The sequence below is a fragment of the Anolis sagrei genome, chromosome 6, assembly GCF_037176765.1.
Source record: "Anolis sagrei isolate rAnoSag1 chromosome 6, rAnoSag1.mat, whole genome shotgun sequence".
In the NCBI taxonomy this organism is placed as follows: Eukaryota; Metazoa; Chordata; class Lepidosauria; order Squamata; family Dactyloidae; genus Anolis; species Anolis sagrei.
Genome location: NC_090026.1, coordinates 41,053,642 through 41,069,946, shown reverse-complemented (window position 1 = coordinate 41,069,946; position 16,305 = coordinate 41,053,642). Strand labels below are relative to the sequence as shown.

At 40.4% G+C, this 16,305-nt stretch overlaps 1 protein-coding gene across 1 annotated transcript in view; it reads left to right on the top strand.

Annotated features, from left to right (window-relative positions):
• Nucleotides 1-10,291, top strand: part of LOC132778270 (gasdermin-A3) — a 32,173-nt gene extending 21,882 nt beyond the window's left edge. Inside the window, exons 9-12 of the mRNA XM_060781056.2 lie at nt 1,820-1,974; nt 4,922-5,072; nt 7,373-7,446; nt 9,503-10,291. Coding sequence (XP_060637039.2) covers nt 1,820-1,974; nt 4,922-5,072; nt 7,373-7,446; nt 9,503-9,724 — 602 coding nt within the window. The 3' untranslated portion in view covers nt 9,725-10,291. The remainder of the gene's footprint in view (nt 1-1,819; nt 1,975-4,921; nt 5,073-7,372; nt 7,447-9,502) is intronic.
• The last annotated feature ends 6,014 nt before the right edge of the window (nt 10,292-16,305 follow it).

Sequence of the window (16,305 nt, the reverse complement as noted above, 5' to 3'; positions counted from 1 at the left end):
GTAGGTTTTTTCGGGCTATATGGCCATGTTCTAGAGGCATTCTCTCCTGACGTTTTGCCTGCATCTATGGCAAGCTTCTAATTTAATATCCCTAGCAAATGGCATCAAATCTTTGTATTGATAGCCATATGCCAAGAAGAGACAGGGCATGTGATTTAAAACATTTTGAAGCACCCATGTGTTTCAAAATGAATTCATTAGGAATTTGTGTCACCAGCATGGCAGATTGCTGCCATAGGAGTGGACTTGTCCATGTCTGTCAAGGGGAATGATGTCAGTTAGACACAGGATAGCGAAGGAGGTATCTTTGGGCGCAGTAGTCTCTGAAGATGCCCTATCTTAAAAGTCTTCTAAATCAAATATTAATTTATCTCAATACAATAAATTAGTCACACCTTTACTCCCGAAGAGGTTATGGATTTCAAAACTCTGTCCTATTTTAAAAGATCTGGAATGTAATTTTCTAGTGAGACACCTCTTTGTGCTTGTGCTCTGTGCTGAGAACATTTTTTCAATAATTTTAATTAAACTATTTTAAATATTTAACTAAAAATAAAGACATTAATGGGGAAAATAAAGGTGCAAGAGTGGGGGAGGTAGGGCTGTGTAAGGAAAGAATGGGAAGTAAAGGGGTAAAGTTTGTTGACTTCTGATCTCCTTCATGGTAGTTATGTTTTTCCATTTCAGTTCTTTCTTCTCTTCATACATTGCTTCTCCTTTCTTCTAACCTTTTTGGGATAATCTTTTTTCCTGGTTGGATTGTCTTAAATTCTTAAGCTTTTATTTTCCTGGATCATCTATATAAATAATCGTTTGTGGGATCAACAGAACTCAAAAACCACTGGGGGGGATTGACACCAAATTTGGACACAACACACCTAAAAACCCAATGTATGTCCTTCACTCATAAAAACACTGAAAAACACAGCAGAAGGGACTTTAAAAGCCCCCAAAATGATGAAAAGCTAAATGACAATACAGAAAAAAGGGAAGAAAGAGGGAGGGAAGGGGAGAAAAGGAAAAAAAAAGAAAGGGAGGGACGGAAAGAAAGAAGGAAAGGGAGAAGGAAGCCTGGAAGCAAAGAGACAAGGAAGGAAGGAAAGAGGTAGAGAAGACAGAAAGGAGAGAAAGAGGGAGGGAAAGAAAAAGGGGGAAGGAAAGTTAGAGAAGGAAGGAAGGAGAGAAGGAAAGAAAAAAAGGAAAGAAGGAAGGAAAGAGGGAGCAAAGGAAGGGGGAAGATGTAGAGAAAGAGGGAGGAAAGGAAAGAAGGAAAGAGAGAAGGAAGAAAAGAGAGACAGCAGAAGAGAAAGAAAAAGGGGGAAGTAAGGAAAGAGATAGAGAAGGAAGAAGAGAAGGAAGAAAGGAAGGAAGGAAGGAAGGAAGGAAGGAAGGAGGGAGTGAAGGAAGGAAGGAGGGAGGGAAAGAAGGAGAGAAAGAGAAGGTTGGCCACAGCAACGCGTGGCGGGTACAGCTAGTAGTCTTTAAAAGATTGCCAATCCTTAATTTTACTGTTCACTTTCCCCTCATGTCTTGTTATCAGTTGTGTTAGTTTATCCATAATATCTAGAATTTTCACAAGCCATTGATGGATTGAAGGTATTTCTTTTTCTCTCCAACTTCTCGCAAACACAATTCTTGCTACTATTGTCAAATAAGATAACATTTTATGCTGGGTTTGCAAGGTGACATGAATACAATATTTTCAATGACATTAAGTAATACCAGTAATATCAAATACTTTGCTCTGGGGTACATTTTCCTGAAATGGTTTCATAGCATCTGATTCTGAGCTCTCAATTCTCTTTATCTGTGTCTACAGTGAGCATTAGACGTAGTGAGGAAAACATGTGGATGGAGGTTGAAATGGAATGCGCACCGTTCTCATTCTTATCTACAAATCTGCGTGGTTTGTTTCTATCTGGCTTTGTGGCTGTAATGAGGAACAAGGACCTTCTACAAAAGCTAGTGTTCCAGGTAAGGATATGCTCGTGGTGCCCAAGTGTTTCCTCATCATTTGTTTCCAGCACATTGGCCCTCCCTTCACATATCCTTTGCCATATTGTCTTTGTGGATCTCTCCCATTAGTGTCTTCTCAGCTCATTGTCATAATTAGAAAAATTCAAGATTAATCTCCGATTGCCATTATGAAACTTGAGCATTATTATTTGTTACACAGCCCAGATTATAATGGGGGCATCCTATTGTATTCCGTTCAGTACAGGCAGTCCCCATGTTAGGAACAAGATAGGTTCTGTAAGTTTGAATTTGTGTGTAAGTTGAAACAGGTACATTTTTTAAAATGTAGTTCCAACCAAAAATACTGTATATACTCGAGTATAAGCCTAGTTTTCCAGTCCCCTTTTTAGGCTGAAAAAAATCCCCTCGGCTTGTACTCAAGTCAAGGTTATTTATTATTTTACTCTGCTATTAGTATTATTTTTATTACATTTATTATTTTACTCTATTATTTTTATTACATTTACATTATTTTACTCGATTATTATTTTTATTACATTTATTATTTTACTCTATTATTACATTTACATTATTTTACTGTATTATATTTATTGCATTTATTATTTTACTCTTATTGTTATTATTACATTTATTACTTTATTATTACTATTGCTATTAAATTTCCTTTATTTACTCTATTATTATTTTTATTACATGCTATTACATTTATTATTTTATTCTACATTATAGGTAATAGGTAAGCACATTTACATTGAAGGAGGTTAGAATAATGGTTGAATCAGAGTTGGGCAGTCTTATCTTAAATTACAGTTTTGTGTAAATACTCAAAAACATTTAACCTACTGACGATTACCAGTAGCAGCTACATTTCTCACCCTCGGCTTATACTCAAGTCAATACGTTTTCCCAGTTTTTTATGCTAAAATTAGGTCCCTCGGCTTATATTCGGGACAGCTTATACTTGAATATATACGGTATATCTTTTAAAGCTTTGGACAAAACAGGGAAGGGTTCAGACTCCTGTGGAATTTGTTTTGCTGTCTCTGCTCCTATTCAGAAGATTTCACTTTAGTTTCTGTCCCAGTGATTATTGGATTTTGAAAAATGTGGCTTGTTGTGGAAACAAGGATTGGCAATAAAGCTTCAGTGGAGACACCTTTTCCCCTTGATAACTCTTCCAAAAGTGAATTTCCCTTCCCAGGGGTAGATTTCTCTCCCTTCCTGTTGTCTTCTCTGTCCTTAATTATGAGCATTTCAGGGGAAAAAATAACTTGCAACCCTCTCCCCACTCCCCCAAAAAACATTTTTGCCTAAAACTGAACAATTTCATTTAGAAATCATTGTACTTTAACACAAAATGCTCAACACAGTTGTCTTTCATTAAGGTAACGGTGTTTTCTTCATGCAAAGTCCAGTGAATGTAATTTTGGTAAAAATATAAAATCTCCAAATACGAAGAATAGTTGCAAAATGTCCAAAAATGAGTACTACTGTTTTTATTACAGTCTTTTTTAAAATGCTGCCTTTCCCCCAAACCTGAGTTAACATTATAATTTTATTACAATGCAGTCTGAGCCCTACCACATGCACAATGGAGGACCTTCTTGCAGCAACACCAGAGACACTCCAAGTGGCCAACTACTGGTCAAAGGGCATTTAATATAATGCAGTGGTTCTCAACCTTTCTGTGAACAATGGTCTCTTAAGACGTGGTTCTCAACCTTCCTAACGCCGTGACCCCTTAATACAGTTCCTCATGTTGTGGTGACCCCAACCCTAAAATTATTTTCGTTGCTACTTCATAACTGGAATTTTGCTACTGTTATGAATCGTCATGTAAATATCTGATAGGCAGGATGTATTTTCATTCTCTGGATCTTGTGAGTTGTAATTGCTGGGATTTATAGTTCACCTACAATCAAAGAGCATTCTGAACTCCACCAGAGATGAAATTGACCCAAACTTGGCATACAGAATGCCTATGATCAGCAAAAAATAATGAAAGGGTTAGGTGAGTGTTGGCCTTGAGTTTGGGAGTTGTAGTTCACCTATCTACAGAAAGCACTGTGGACTCGAACAATGATAGATCTGAACTAAACTTGGCATGAATACCTAATATGCTCTAATGTGAACACTGTTGGAGTTTGGGGGAAATAGACTTTGACATTTGGGGATTGTAGTTTCTGGGATTTATAGTTCACCTACAATCGGAGAGCATTCTGAACCCCACCAACGATAGAATTGGGCCAGACTTCCCACATAGAACTCCCATGATCAGCAGAAAATACTGTGTATCCTGATGATCTTTGGCGACCCCTCCGACACCCCATCGCGACCCCCCCCCCCAGGGTCCCGACTGATATAATGCCAAGTTTTTAAACTTTGTGTTTTTAAAATACACTACAACTGTACCCATGGTTCACTTCTGATACGATAAATAATAAAAATAATTAAAATGCAAGTGTTAAAAACCATTGGAAACATGCCATGCAAAAGAATAAAAGCAGTGAAGAGAAAGCATTTGTAACTCTTGTTCTTGCATTGGAGGATGAAATATGTGCAGATTCCCTTCTCTGCACCACAGAAGCCATTGCTGCTCTTTCACAGAATAATAGTATTCCAAGGAAGCCCTTCACACATCCTTCAAGGGAATCTTATTGGCAGGAATGTTTTGGAATTATCCGATTTATAACCTTTGTGGCAGGAAAGTTAAAACTAGCTAGTGGCTGTCTATTTCATATTTCAGCAGTCTTCTCGCATAAGGAATGATTTAAAGAACAGAACCAAACCAAATTCATCTTCAGTATCACTCCCACTCCTCCATGCTCTTCATTCTAATATCATCACATAGCAACGCTTGCTTTCATTTGTGTGTCACTAAATCGCTGCATTTAGCCCATGTAACTGGTAGGCATTAACATCTTCTTTTTCTTTATATTATTAGCTGGAGGAGGCGCTTGAAGCCCCTGGCCAATGCAAGCTGAAGGCTGACGACCCAGAATTGCAAGATCTGGTGGAGAATTTACAAGATCGCAATGGAGTCATCATCCCTGAACTTGCAAAGGCAGTTGTCTATTTTCTAGAAGCCTTAGATGGTAAGGATCACAACTTCCAAAATACAGTGACCATTTGAATGTATTTCAGTAAAGGACCTTTCAGCCCATGAGCCCCTCTCATTCAGTTGTACAGGTGTTGATCTTGCAGATAAGTGCTGGATTTCAAATCTCAAATTGCTTGAAATTTTCCACTACTCTTTTTTTAAAATAGATTTTTATTGTCCACAAAGGAAACATTTTATTGTTTTTATATAAAAAGTGGGGGAACATTAAATTAAAAGTAGGAAAGGAGGAAAGATAGAGACAACATAAAAAGGGCAAAAGAAAAAAAAAGAGTTCCATTTACTTCCATTCTGGGGCTCTGCCATTATGTTTTCCTTACTCTATAAATTCATATATAAAGAAAAATAAAATCCCATAGTTAGGTACTGTCTTTTTGTTTTTTTCCCCCCTTTCATATTCCTCAAAGGGATTCCAGTCCGTCCTTTTTATTAAACTTCCCGAATTATTCTTTTTTTTTTTTAAAGTTAATTTGTCCATATCTCTGTTTTCTCTTAATTTACTTATCCAATTATCAATGTCTGGTGTAGTGAATCTCACCTAGTAGGCCGGAAAGGAAGGCTGGATAATAGGGTGGCAATCCTCCATTTTGAGAGTGTATGCCAGGGAAGCAGCCATTTTGAGTGAGAATAGCTAGAAGATGGGAGGAGTTTGAGGACTCCTGGGATTGGCTTGAGCAGATGGAGGAGTCAAGTCTTAGGAGGGAAAAGATTTCAGCTTCTGTGTGAGTTGAGAACTGGGAGCTGGTAGGTGAAGAAGTGTTTTTGAAACTGGGTTTTCAGGGAGAGACTGTCTGTGTCAGACAGGGGCTGATTAACTGACAGGAGAAAGGTCAGACAGCAACCTGATTTCTTGAGGGAGACAGCACAAGAGATTAGCTCTCTAAGCTGAATTAGTTAGCAGGAAGAACTCTGGGAAGAGTTCTCTGATAACTCAGGGACTACCTGGGATAGGTTAGTCAGAAACTCATTACTATTTCTCTGAAGTAGAGTGGGGGATTTTTGTTACTAGCAGCTAGATCTGTTTGATTAGCTCTGTATGTAACTAAGCAAAGAAACTTATTCTAGCAACCATCAAGTTGTAGTCCTTTTGCAACAAGTGAAGCATTTTGTGCCTCTCAGAAGTAGTTAGTTGTCTGTTTTTATGAATAAATCTTTTTCTATTTAACTTTCAAAAAAATCGTTCCTCAATCTATCATTAATCCTTTGTGATATTTCCAAGCATCTTTAGCAGCCTGATTCTACAGAAAGGTCTCTTATCCAAATAGTCATTCTGGGAGCTAGGGGAAGAACAGTGTTGGTAGAAGTGGGAAAAGTTTACCTCAAAAACTCATTTTAAAAATCCTAAGGCAACTTGGGTTGGTGGCAACTTTATACCAAAAGAAGACTAAAAGACAAGCAGTGTTAATTCTACCATTACACATATCTATCTACATCTCGCTACGAAATTGGAGGCACAGGGGAAAAAGTGAAACATTGAGGGAAAGAACCATCCTACCCAGACATATTATCAATAAGCTTCAAGCCTCGCGTCACTGGTTGTGATATTTTCTTTCTTACTGGTGTACAGTGGTGTGATATCACATACATTCCTTTATAGTGGTGTCTACCGGTGTGATATTTGGTGATATATTATATAGGGATATGTTATATCTGCTATCTTATCCATTTTCCCAAGTTTCGCATAGGAATTCTCGCTGCCCTAAAACATATAAGTAAATAAAAGCTCCTTATTTTGGTCCAAGATTAGCTCTGAGTATGTGAGGCCTAGTAAGTAATATTCTGGTTTTCTTGGAAATGTCATTCTAAGTATTTTTGAGATTCTTCATGTATAATTTCCCAGTATTTTTGGGCCCCTCTACAAGACTACCACATGCGAAAAAAACTCCCATCATGGTCGTGACATTTCCAGCAGTTCCCCCCCCCCCCCACATTTTTGTACATAAGGCCAAGTTTCTTAGGGGTGATATACCACTGTACTATTGAAGGGAATCTAGATATGTTTAATGATAAGGCATGTAAGTAACCCAAGTCACATTTTCCTAGAGTTTCTCACAGATTTGCCCAATCTCTCCCAGTTACTACTTCAAGAGATCAACAACTCAGTGAAACACTGGATAACGCCTTCTCTTTGTTTGCATGTCCCAGCATGCCAGAGAAAACTATGGCTCTTTCTTCTCTTATTGCTAATAAGAATAATCTTGCCAGCTTCCTGCTTCAGTCATTCTGCGCTAGTATGGTATGCTTCCCTTGCATTGATTGTTTTGCTCTCTTTCTCAGAACTGCAAGAAGAACAATTGATGCTCTTGGAAGAATCTGTAGGGAAAAAGATTGTGTCCGGGCAGCTGGAACTGGTAAGTGAGGACTCTGATCAAAACATTCCCCATATATTTCGCCAGATATGTTCATGATGCAGCCATGCCGATTAAAGTGGAATTATGGTTCTATATCTGTGTGGTGCGAAAGGGCATCAGATCATATGAGTCTTCTGTATATATATGTGCCATGATCTATGACTGTAATAAAGAAGTACCATATACCTGTGCCTTTGTAAAATATCATATGGTTGCTAGTATGGCTGTGCATAGATCTGTTTTTCAAAATGGTCTCCAGCTGTTTCGGCTCATTCAGCTGGCACGGGCACCACTGCCCCCCCCCCCCCAGCCACAATAGATCATGCAGCTGCTGAAAATGGCTGCTTCCTGTTTCTACATGTGGAGCACTGAGAGGCAGCCACATGTCACAACAGGTGTCCCTGTGAGGCTGTGAACCCTGCTGCCAATCAGAAGAAGAAAGCCATTCACATTTTTTTTATTTATCGTGACAGGAGCAACCAGACAGTTGTATTACATTTTTAACAAACCAAACAAACAGACAGACAGACAACACACGAAGTTTGCAAGCTTGGTAGTTGATTAAATGTCCTTTGACCAGTATCTGGCCACTTGGAGTGCCTCTGGTGTTGCCGCAAGAAGGTCCTGCATTGTGCATGTAGCATGGCTCAGGTTGCATTGCAGAAGGTGGTCTGTTGTTTGCTCTTCTCCACACTTGCATGTCGTGGATTCCACTTTGTAGCCCCATTTCTGAAGGTTGGCTCTGCATCTCGTGGTGCCAGAGCGCAGTCTGTTCAGCGCCTTCCAAGTTGCTCAGTTTTCTGTGTGCCCAGGGGGGAGTCTCTCATTTGGTATCAGCCATTGATTGAGGTTCTGGGTTTGAGCCTACCACTTTTGGATTCTCGCTTGCTGGGGTGTTCCAGCGAGTGTCTCTGTAGATCTTAGAAAACTATTTTTTGATTTAAGTCTTTGACGTGCTGGCTGATACCCAAACAGGGGATGAGCTAGAGATGTCACTGCCTTGGTCCTTACCCTATTGGCTGCTACTTCCCGGTGGATGTCAGGTGGTGCAATACCGGCTAAACAGTGTAATTTCTCCAGTGGTGTAGGGCACAGACACCCCGTGATAATGCGGCATGTCTCCTTAAGAGCCACATCCACTGTTTTAGCGTGGTGAGATGTTGCTTCAGATTCTATCCCAGTGCCTTTGCTGCTCTTAGGACCGCTTTGCTTGCTTTTAGACTCAATTCCAATCTTTTTCTTTGGCAATTTCATTTATTTTCTTAGTTCAATATTTTTCATTCCTTCCTTTTTTTACTATTTCACTAGGGAAAAGAGGGTAGGTTTGCATTTGGGAGTGTTTGTTTAAATATTGGAGTTGTTTACTAAAAGGAGGGACTAGCTGACTCCCTTGAGTCCCCACAGGGAGAATTTAATTTCTCACTCAGGTCTAGTTAAAGGATATTGGAGGAAAGTACCCAAGAAATAGTGATTCCTTAACTCTGATGCCTTAAACCAGGTTAAGTCAAAGAATATTAGGGGAAACAACCCCAGATCCTTCGATTCTCTCTCATGTTTTTCTACTGACTTTGTGTGTGCACTCCTTCTCTAACACAAGAAGCCTGAGCCCCCCCCCCCCCCCCCGCCCGTGTGTGTGGCCATTTTTATCCCGATAGCCCTAAAAATGATGGAAAAGAAGTTCCCCCCGCATCTTCCCACTGCGAAAATTGGATTTTTTTGGCTGCCAGATCAAAAAATGGCATTTTGCCCTCCCGAATTCAGGAAGTTCCCAAAAAATGGAACAGAGGCCAGGGTCACTGAAATCAGGATATCGAAAATGGCACAGGATTTACACAAATTCCACACCCCTAATTGATAGCTTCTCAGCATGAATAAGATCTTGGCACTGGCAGAGCTAACTATAGCAAATAGTTCTATAATCAGATTGTGATACATGGCAATACGCCATAGTTTTTCCAGAGAATAACAATGGTGGGTTGTTTTTGTTTTTTGGTTTTTTTTACAATGAATACTTTGACTTATGTGCTTTGATTTTGTTTCTTTTATATTTCCAAAGGTCAAGATCATTTTAGGCAATATTCTAAGCAACGACGAACTGAAATTTACTGCAGATGCCCAGCTGTTACCTAAAGATGAGATTATTATAACGGGAGCAATGATTGAAATGAGTGGAGTGACCATTCAGAAAACTGAAGCTCATCTTTCTGGAACAGGAGAACCTGAAGCTTTGATGCCCTTGTATGTGGTTCTTTATGTGCTCAATCTTCTAACTAAGTAAGAAGGCAAGTGAATTCATCATATCTGGATGACTAAGGCTGTACACATTTATCTTGGAAAGTCCCATTTTTTTCCAAGCTTGGAAAAAAAATCTTTTGGGCTGCAACTTCCACAATCAGGTTGAGCAAATTGCAGTTCAGAAAAGTAACTTTTTCCAGTCTTTCCTCAGTGGGGCTTGGTTCTGAGCAAAACATGTATAGGGTTGTATTGTAGTGCATACAGGTATATGCAGCCTTACTCTCTAACCTTATTTGCACTTTATAGCCTATTTTCAGTCACATTTCTGGCCTTCTAAAATTTGGTTTTCCAAATCGATATATAGGTTGAGCATACTATTATCCAAAATAATTCAAAATTGTCTGTTTGGGTCTCTGTGATAGTTACATATTTGCTTTCTTTTGGTTGCAAACTTTGTTTCAAGCACAAAATTATTAAAATATTGTATAATTTTTTCTTCAGGCTATGTGTATAAGATGTTTATCTTATATGCATGTTTAGACATCGGCACCATCTCCAATCTATTTTATTATGGTACATATATCCTGCAACCAATAGTCCAGAATCTGGGGGGGGGGGGGGGGGGGGGGGAGGAATCCAAAATATTTATCTCAGCATTTTGAATAAGGTATATTCAACCTGAATCTATATCTCACCTGTTACAAACATATCAATCACTTCCAAGGGATTGGACACTAAGACACTGTATAAAGGAACTTTAATACTGCAATTAATGAGGTTATCTGATAAATTAACTTATATCTTATAGTCACATCTAACAACTATGCTGAGCTTTTTGATTCCAGTACCTTGCATTTTTCATTTGTTGAACCTGTCTTATTATTTTTCTATCTGCTTCTTAAATGCATAAATGTCATGTGTCATATTTGTTTAGCATTTATCTAAAACTTGCTTTGCAAGTATTGGAGGTTTCATTTTACAAGGTTTTTAGCCTTCCCTGCCAAAGAGTGCTAGTTCCTTCTCAAACTGCATCTCCCAGTATCCCATAGTTTTCAGCCATGGCAGTTCAAGTAGTACCAAACTGCATTCATTCTACAGTGTAGATGCACTATGTTTAATCTGCAAAACATTAGAGGGTATGTGATATTTAACCTATCAGTCTGGGACAATGCTCACTATAGCTTTTATCATCCTGAAAAGATGGCAGATTTGTCCTTCATGCCTGCCCTCATTTCAGGTCCTGAAATGATATTAGGGAGACTGCAGGCAGCTGTGACAGGAGCTCCTAATATGTTTTCAAAGGCACTAGATAGTCTGGTGTCATTCCTCTGGGAACTGGAATGCAAAATGGAAGCATCGTCTGAAGAAACAAAGGTTTTTTTCTCCCATTTGAAAAGCTATACTGCATGTACTGATTATTTTTAGTGACATGGTAGTTATAATTCATTCTATGTTTTCCCTATCCTCCTAAACAAAACGGATATGGCACAATTATATCCAAACTATCCTATGTTCCACCCTAATTATGCCAGCCTAATGGAATGAAGCATTTGTAGTGGGTGACAGGCTAGAGACCCCAACCTATGGCAGCTAACTACCATCCAGGAGGTTACCAATGTGTAGGACTTGGGTACCTTAGTATGCCCGTGCAAGAAGCCTACACTCCCATCTGCAAACGACGATCTGCCCGACTGCTATCAACAGATACCCTTGGTCCAGAATGTTCAAAGAAGGTAATATTACATTCACAATTGTCTGAAACAGAACTTTACAGAGAAGGAGGGGGCCTGATCATGGAAGTTCTCACCCTAGGGAAAACCCGGGGATCATAGCCCAAGACAACTGTAAAAGCATCATAGGGCCCACCTGTCTCCTAGAAAAGACTATCAGTGCTACGGGAAAGGTCATTTGGGCCATGCAGGCAGAGATAGGAGATTTGAGTCAAATGGTTATGCAAAATCGCCTGGCCCTAGATTATCTATTGGCAGCCCAGAGAGGGTTCTATAAAATGATCAGGATACAATGTGTGGTGAGCTTCCATGATTTGAACAAAACCACTGAAGATGAATTGGCAAAGTTACAATAAATGATACAACAACACAACACTGCAGGGGTTGATTTTCTTTTACTGGCTTACTAGCTGGCTACCTGCCATCCATTGGGTTAAAGGTTTGTTTATCATGTTTTGCTTTCTAGGGCTGATTTTGGTTCTCTTCATCTGTTGCGTGCCTATACTTTTGTACTTGTTTAAGAATTGTATTACACAGCTCATTTTCCAGGAACAAGAAAAGAAAGCTTTGTTAGCAAATCTGCAATAAATAAAGGGTGATGTGGCTTTCCTTCCTCTGAAGGTCAGGGCCTCCATGGGGGGAGTGAAAGGGTACGTTTCTGCCTAGCTTTTCAGTAAACCAGTAAGTTGCACAGGCTCTGTGTAATCCTTGAGCCACTTGATCCTGGACTACTCGATTCTGGATGAGCCCCCAAAGAAATGTAATGGTTAGAGTGATTAAAGGATAACACAGTCTTCTGGAGTAGAAAAAAGCAGATTTATTTGGCTGGGCTTCCCCAAGTGGGGTAACTCTTTCAGTCTCAGGTGCTCCAAATCTTAAGTTACAATGGGTTATATAGTTGGCATGTGTACAAACATTCCATTGTCATTTGGGTTTTTTGTGTCTGTGTGTGTCAGGAGCAACTTGAGAAACCACAAGTCGCTTCTGGTGTGAGAAAATTGGACATCTGCAAGGACATTGCCCAGGGGATGCCTGGATGTTTTGATGTTTTACCATCCTTGTGGGAGGCTTCCCTCATGTCCCCACATGGAAAGCTGGAGCTGACAGAGGGAGCTCATCCACGCTCTCCTGCCGGTCTTCAGTCTTGCTGGCACAAGAGTTTAACCCACTGCGCCACCAGAGGCTCCTGGTCATTTGTAAGATATTGTCTATTGGCTATCTCCAAGTCTCCTGATGAGGCCACACACCCTGAAGCATCTAAATATGTCTTAAGCATTCACTGATCACACTTTGCTTACCTTGCACTTTTACTGAGCCTGTGCAACCTATTGGCTTACAAAAATGCTAAGCAGAAACATACCCTTTCAATTCAAGTTCATGTAGTGTCCGAGAAAGGATAGCCTATACACATTTCTCTTTAGGAATGAAAATAAGTAGTAGTAAAATAATGTGTTGTCTTTGCACAGGGCCTCAGATTGCATTCCTCATTCATCCCTTACCATTTGCATTATTACTTGCTCTGATAGAAATTATATCTCCTGATGATGCTGGCCATCATGATCATCCATCCTAAATGGCCACTGGGAATTACGGTTTGTTTTGTTCTCAAGTAGAACCATTCAGTCTCAATAATACTGTATGGATGGGTAGATAGTAATTGTCACATGCTTGTTTTACCATGTACAAGTCCTGCATGTATGACATACTGCTCTTTTCAATATCCCGATTGCTTTAAAATTACATTAGTCCTTTATTTCTAAGGCACACTTTCCCCCTTTTAAACCTCTCTGCATGTTTATATATATGTGTGTATGTTTATATGTGTGTGTGTGTATAAAGCTTTTTTTCTGTTGGTGACACAAATTGGTATGTATCTTACAATTTATGCCATATTTGAATAAAAGAAACACAGTGGTTAAATCTTACTGAGTCCCATTTGCTGATTATTTGTTTTGTATATTGAATAAAAACTATAAACCAAAGACCAAAGGTCAGGGACTGGATAAAAAAATGAAGAATTTAGTATGAATAAAAGTATGTGTGCACTGCTACTCCATGCTGGTCCCAAAATACTGTAAGCATGACCTTGCCTGCCGAGAGCTGGGCACACACCTTCTTTGGAGGCGGTGAGTCATGATGCTTCCATTGCATCGACTGGACTTTTGTCTCCGGATCATATTAATGGACCCAGCTTTCATCCTGTGTGATCAGTCTGTTGAAAAGGTTCCCCTGGTTTCCATGGAAGCCTGAGAGCATTCGACTCACTCCTGCTTCTGGAAAGGTGTGAGCAGCCAGGGTAACTCAGCAAGCAGATACCTTATTTATTTGAAGATGGTATTGGATGATTTTTTTCCATGGACCTCACACTAATCTTGACAGGTGGCAAATGGTTATGCGGTGATTTTCCAAAATGATGACCTCCACTTGCTGGGTGGTGTGTTCATCAATAGCAGAGTGGAGTTGCCCTGGAATTGGAGCTGTTTGCACCGAAGTCCAACCACACCCTACATCATATGCTGGGGAATCATCACCATAAACCCCTTTCATCTCGTCGAACATCTCCTTTGGTGTGCAGCCTTTCAAGTCAAGGAACTTGATGACTGCTCTATATTCCACTGGGTCCATTATCAAACCTCACACTACTTCACCTGTAAAATCAAAATTGTTATCAGTTTATTTATTGATTGATTGATTTACTGCATTTGTATACTGCCTTTCTCAACCAATCGGCAACTCAAGGCGGTTTCCAACAAATCAGTGTACATAAAAACATAATACCAATTAAAACAATAAACAATATAAAACATCACAACAGCAATAAAAAACATCATTAGCATCTCCTCATTATCAAGCATTGTCCAGTTCCATTGCCAAGTCAATCTGATTTCCTATATTAGCTACTCTGCATTTCTAAATGCTTGCTCAAACAGCCATGTTTTAACTTGCCTCCGAAACGTTAAGAGGGAGGGTGCAGATCCGATCTCCTTAGGCAGGGTGTTCCAAAGCCGAGGGGTCACCACTGAGAAGGCCCTGTCTCTCGTCCATGCCAAGCATACTTGTGATGATGGCGGAACCAAGAGCAGGGCCTCCCCAGATGATCTTAAGGTCCTCGATGGTTCGTAAGGGGAGATACATTCGGACAGAACCGTTTAAAAAAGTTTTAAATTGGCACGTAACCTATAGAGACTTATATCATTGCACATGTGCAGTTTTAGTGTCCTGTGATAAAAAGTAGTGAGTCAGGGGAAATCTTTAATGAACACCCCTCGTATATCTGTGCAATGTCCAGAGTGGGAGAAAGAACTCTTGTCTGTTTTGAGGCAAGTGTGAATGTTGCAATGATTAGCATTGAATAGCCTTGCAGCTTCAAAGCCAGGCTGCTTTCTGCCTGGGGTGAATCCTTTGTTGGGAGGTGTTAGCTGGCCCTGATTGTTTCCTGTCTGGAGTTCCCTGTTTTCTGACAATTTTTCTTTATTTACTTGTGTATATTAATTGAGGCAACATTCACACTTGCCTCAAACAGACAAGAGTTCTTTCTCTCACCCTGGACATTGCACAAATATATGAACTCCACTTGCCTTGTTTCCAACAGACCTCACAATCTTTGAGGAGGCCTGTCATAGATATGGTTAAACGTCAGGAGAGAAAGATTCTGGAACCCGGAAAACTTTCAGCAATCCAGTGATTCCAGCCATTTATTTATCGTGTCATCAGCAACCATACCATTGTATTACATTTCCAACAGAACAAAACAAACTAACAGATTAAAAAAAACCCACAGATTTTGCAAACTTGGTAGTTGATTAAATGTCCTTTGACCAGTATCTGGCCACTTGGAGTGCCTCTGGTGTTGCCGCAAGAAGGTCCTCCATTGTGCATGTGGCAGGGCTCAGGCTGCATTGCAGCAGGTGGACAGTGGTTTGCTCTTCTCCGCACTCGCATGCCGTGGATTCCACCCTGTAGCCCCATTTCTTAAGATTGGCTCTGCATCTCATGGTGCCAGAGCGCAGTCTGTTCAGTGCCTTCCAAGTCACCCAGTCTTCTGTGTGCCCAGGGGGGAGTCTCTCATCTGGTATCACCCACGGATTGAGGTGCTGGGTTTTGGCCTGCCACTTCTGGACTCTCGCTTGCTGAGGTGTTCCAGCGAGTGTCTCTATAGATCTAAGAAAACTACGTCTTGATTTAAGTCGTTGATGTGCTGGCTGATACCCAAACAGGGGATGAGCTGAAGATGTCTCTGCCTTGGTCCTTTCACTATTGGCTGCTACTTCCCGGTGGATGTCAGGTGGTGCAATACCAACTAAGCAGTGTAATTTCTACAGTGGTGTAGGGCGCAGACACCCTGTGACAATGCGGCATGTCTCATTAAGAGCCACATCTACTGTTTTAGTGTGGTGAGATGTGTTCCACACTGGGCATGCGTACTCAGCAGCAGGGTAGCATAGCACAAGGGCAGATGTCTTCACTGTGTCTGGTTGTGATCCCCAGGTTGTGCCAGCCAGCTTTTGTATGATATTGTTTCTAGCACCCACTTTTTGCTTGATATTCAGGCAGTGTTTGAGAAGGCCTGTCATAGATGTGGGCAAAACGTCAGGAGAGAATGACTCTGAAACCCGGAAAACTTTCAGCAATGCAGTGATTCCAGCCATGAAAGCCTTCGACAATACAATAATACTTCTGGCATTGCAGAGGGATTGGTTGGTGGCTGTACAGCTGGATTGTGACTGTAAAATAACCCGGAAGTCGTGGAAGGCGTTCCTCTTTATACTTTTCCTACTTCTATAGTTCCCCTTGCCCAAAAGGAACCGGAAGTCGTGGGATGTGTACGTCATTGAACCTTTCCTATCTCTATGGTGCTCCTCGCCTGAAGGAAGCCGAGCCACCCACCCGACGC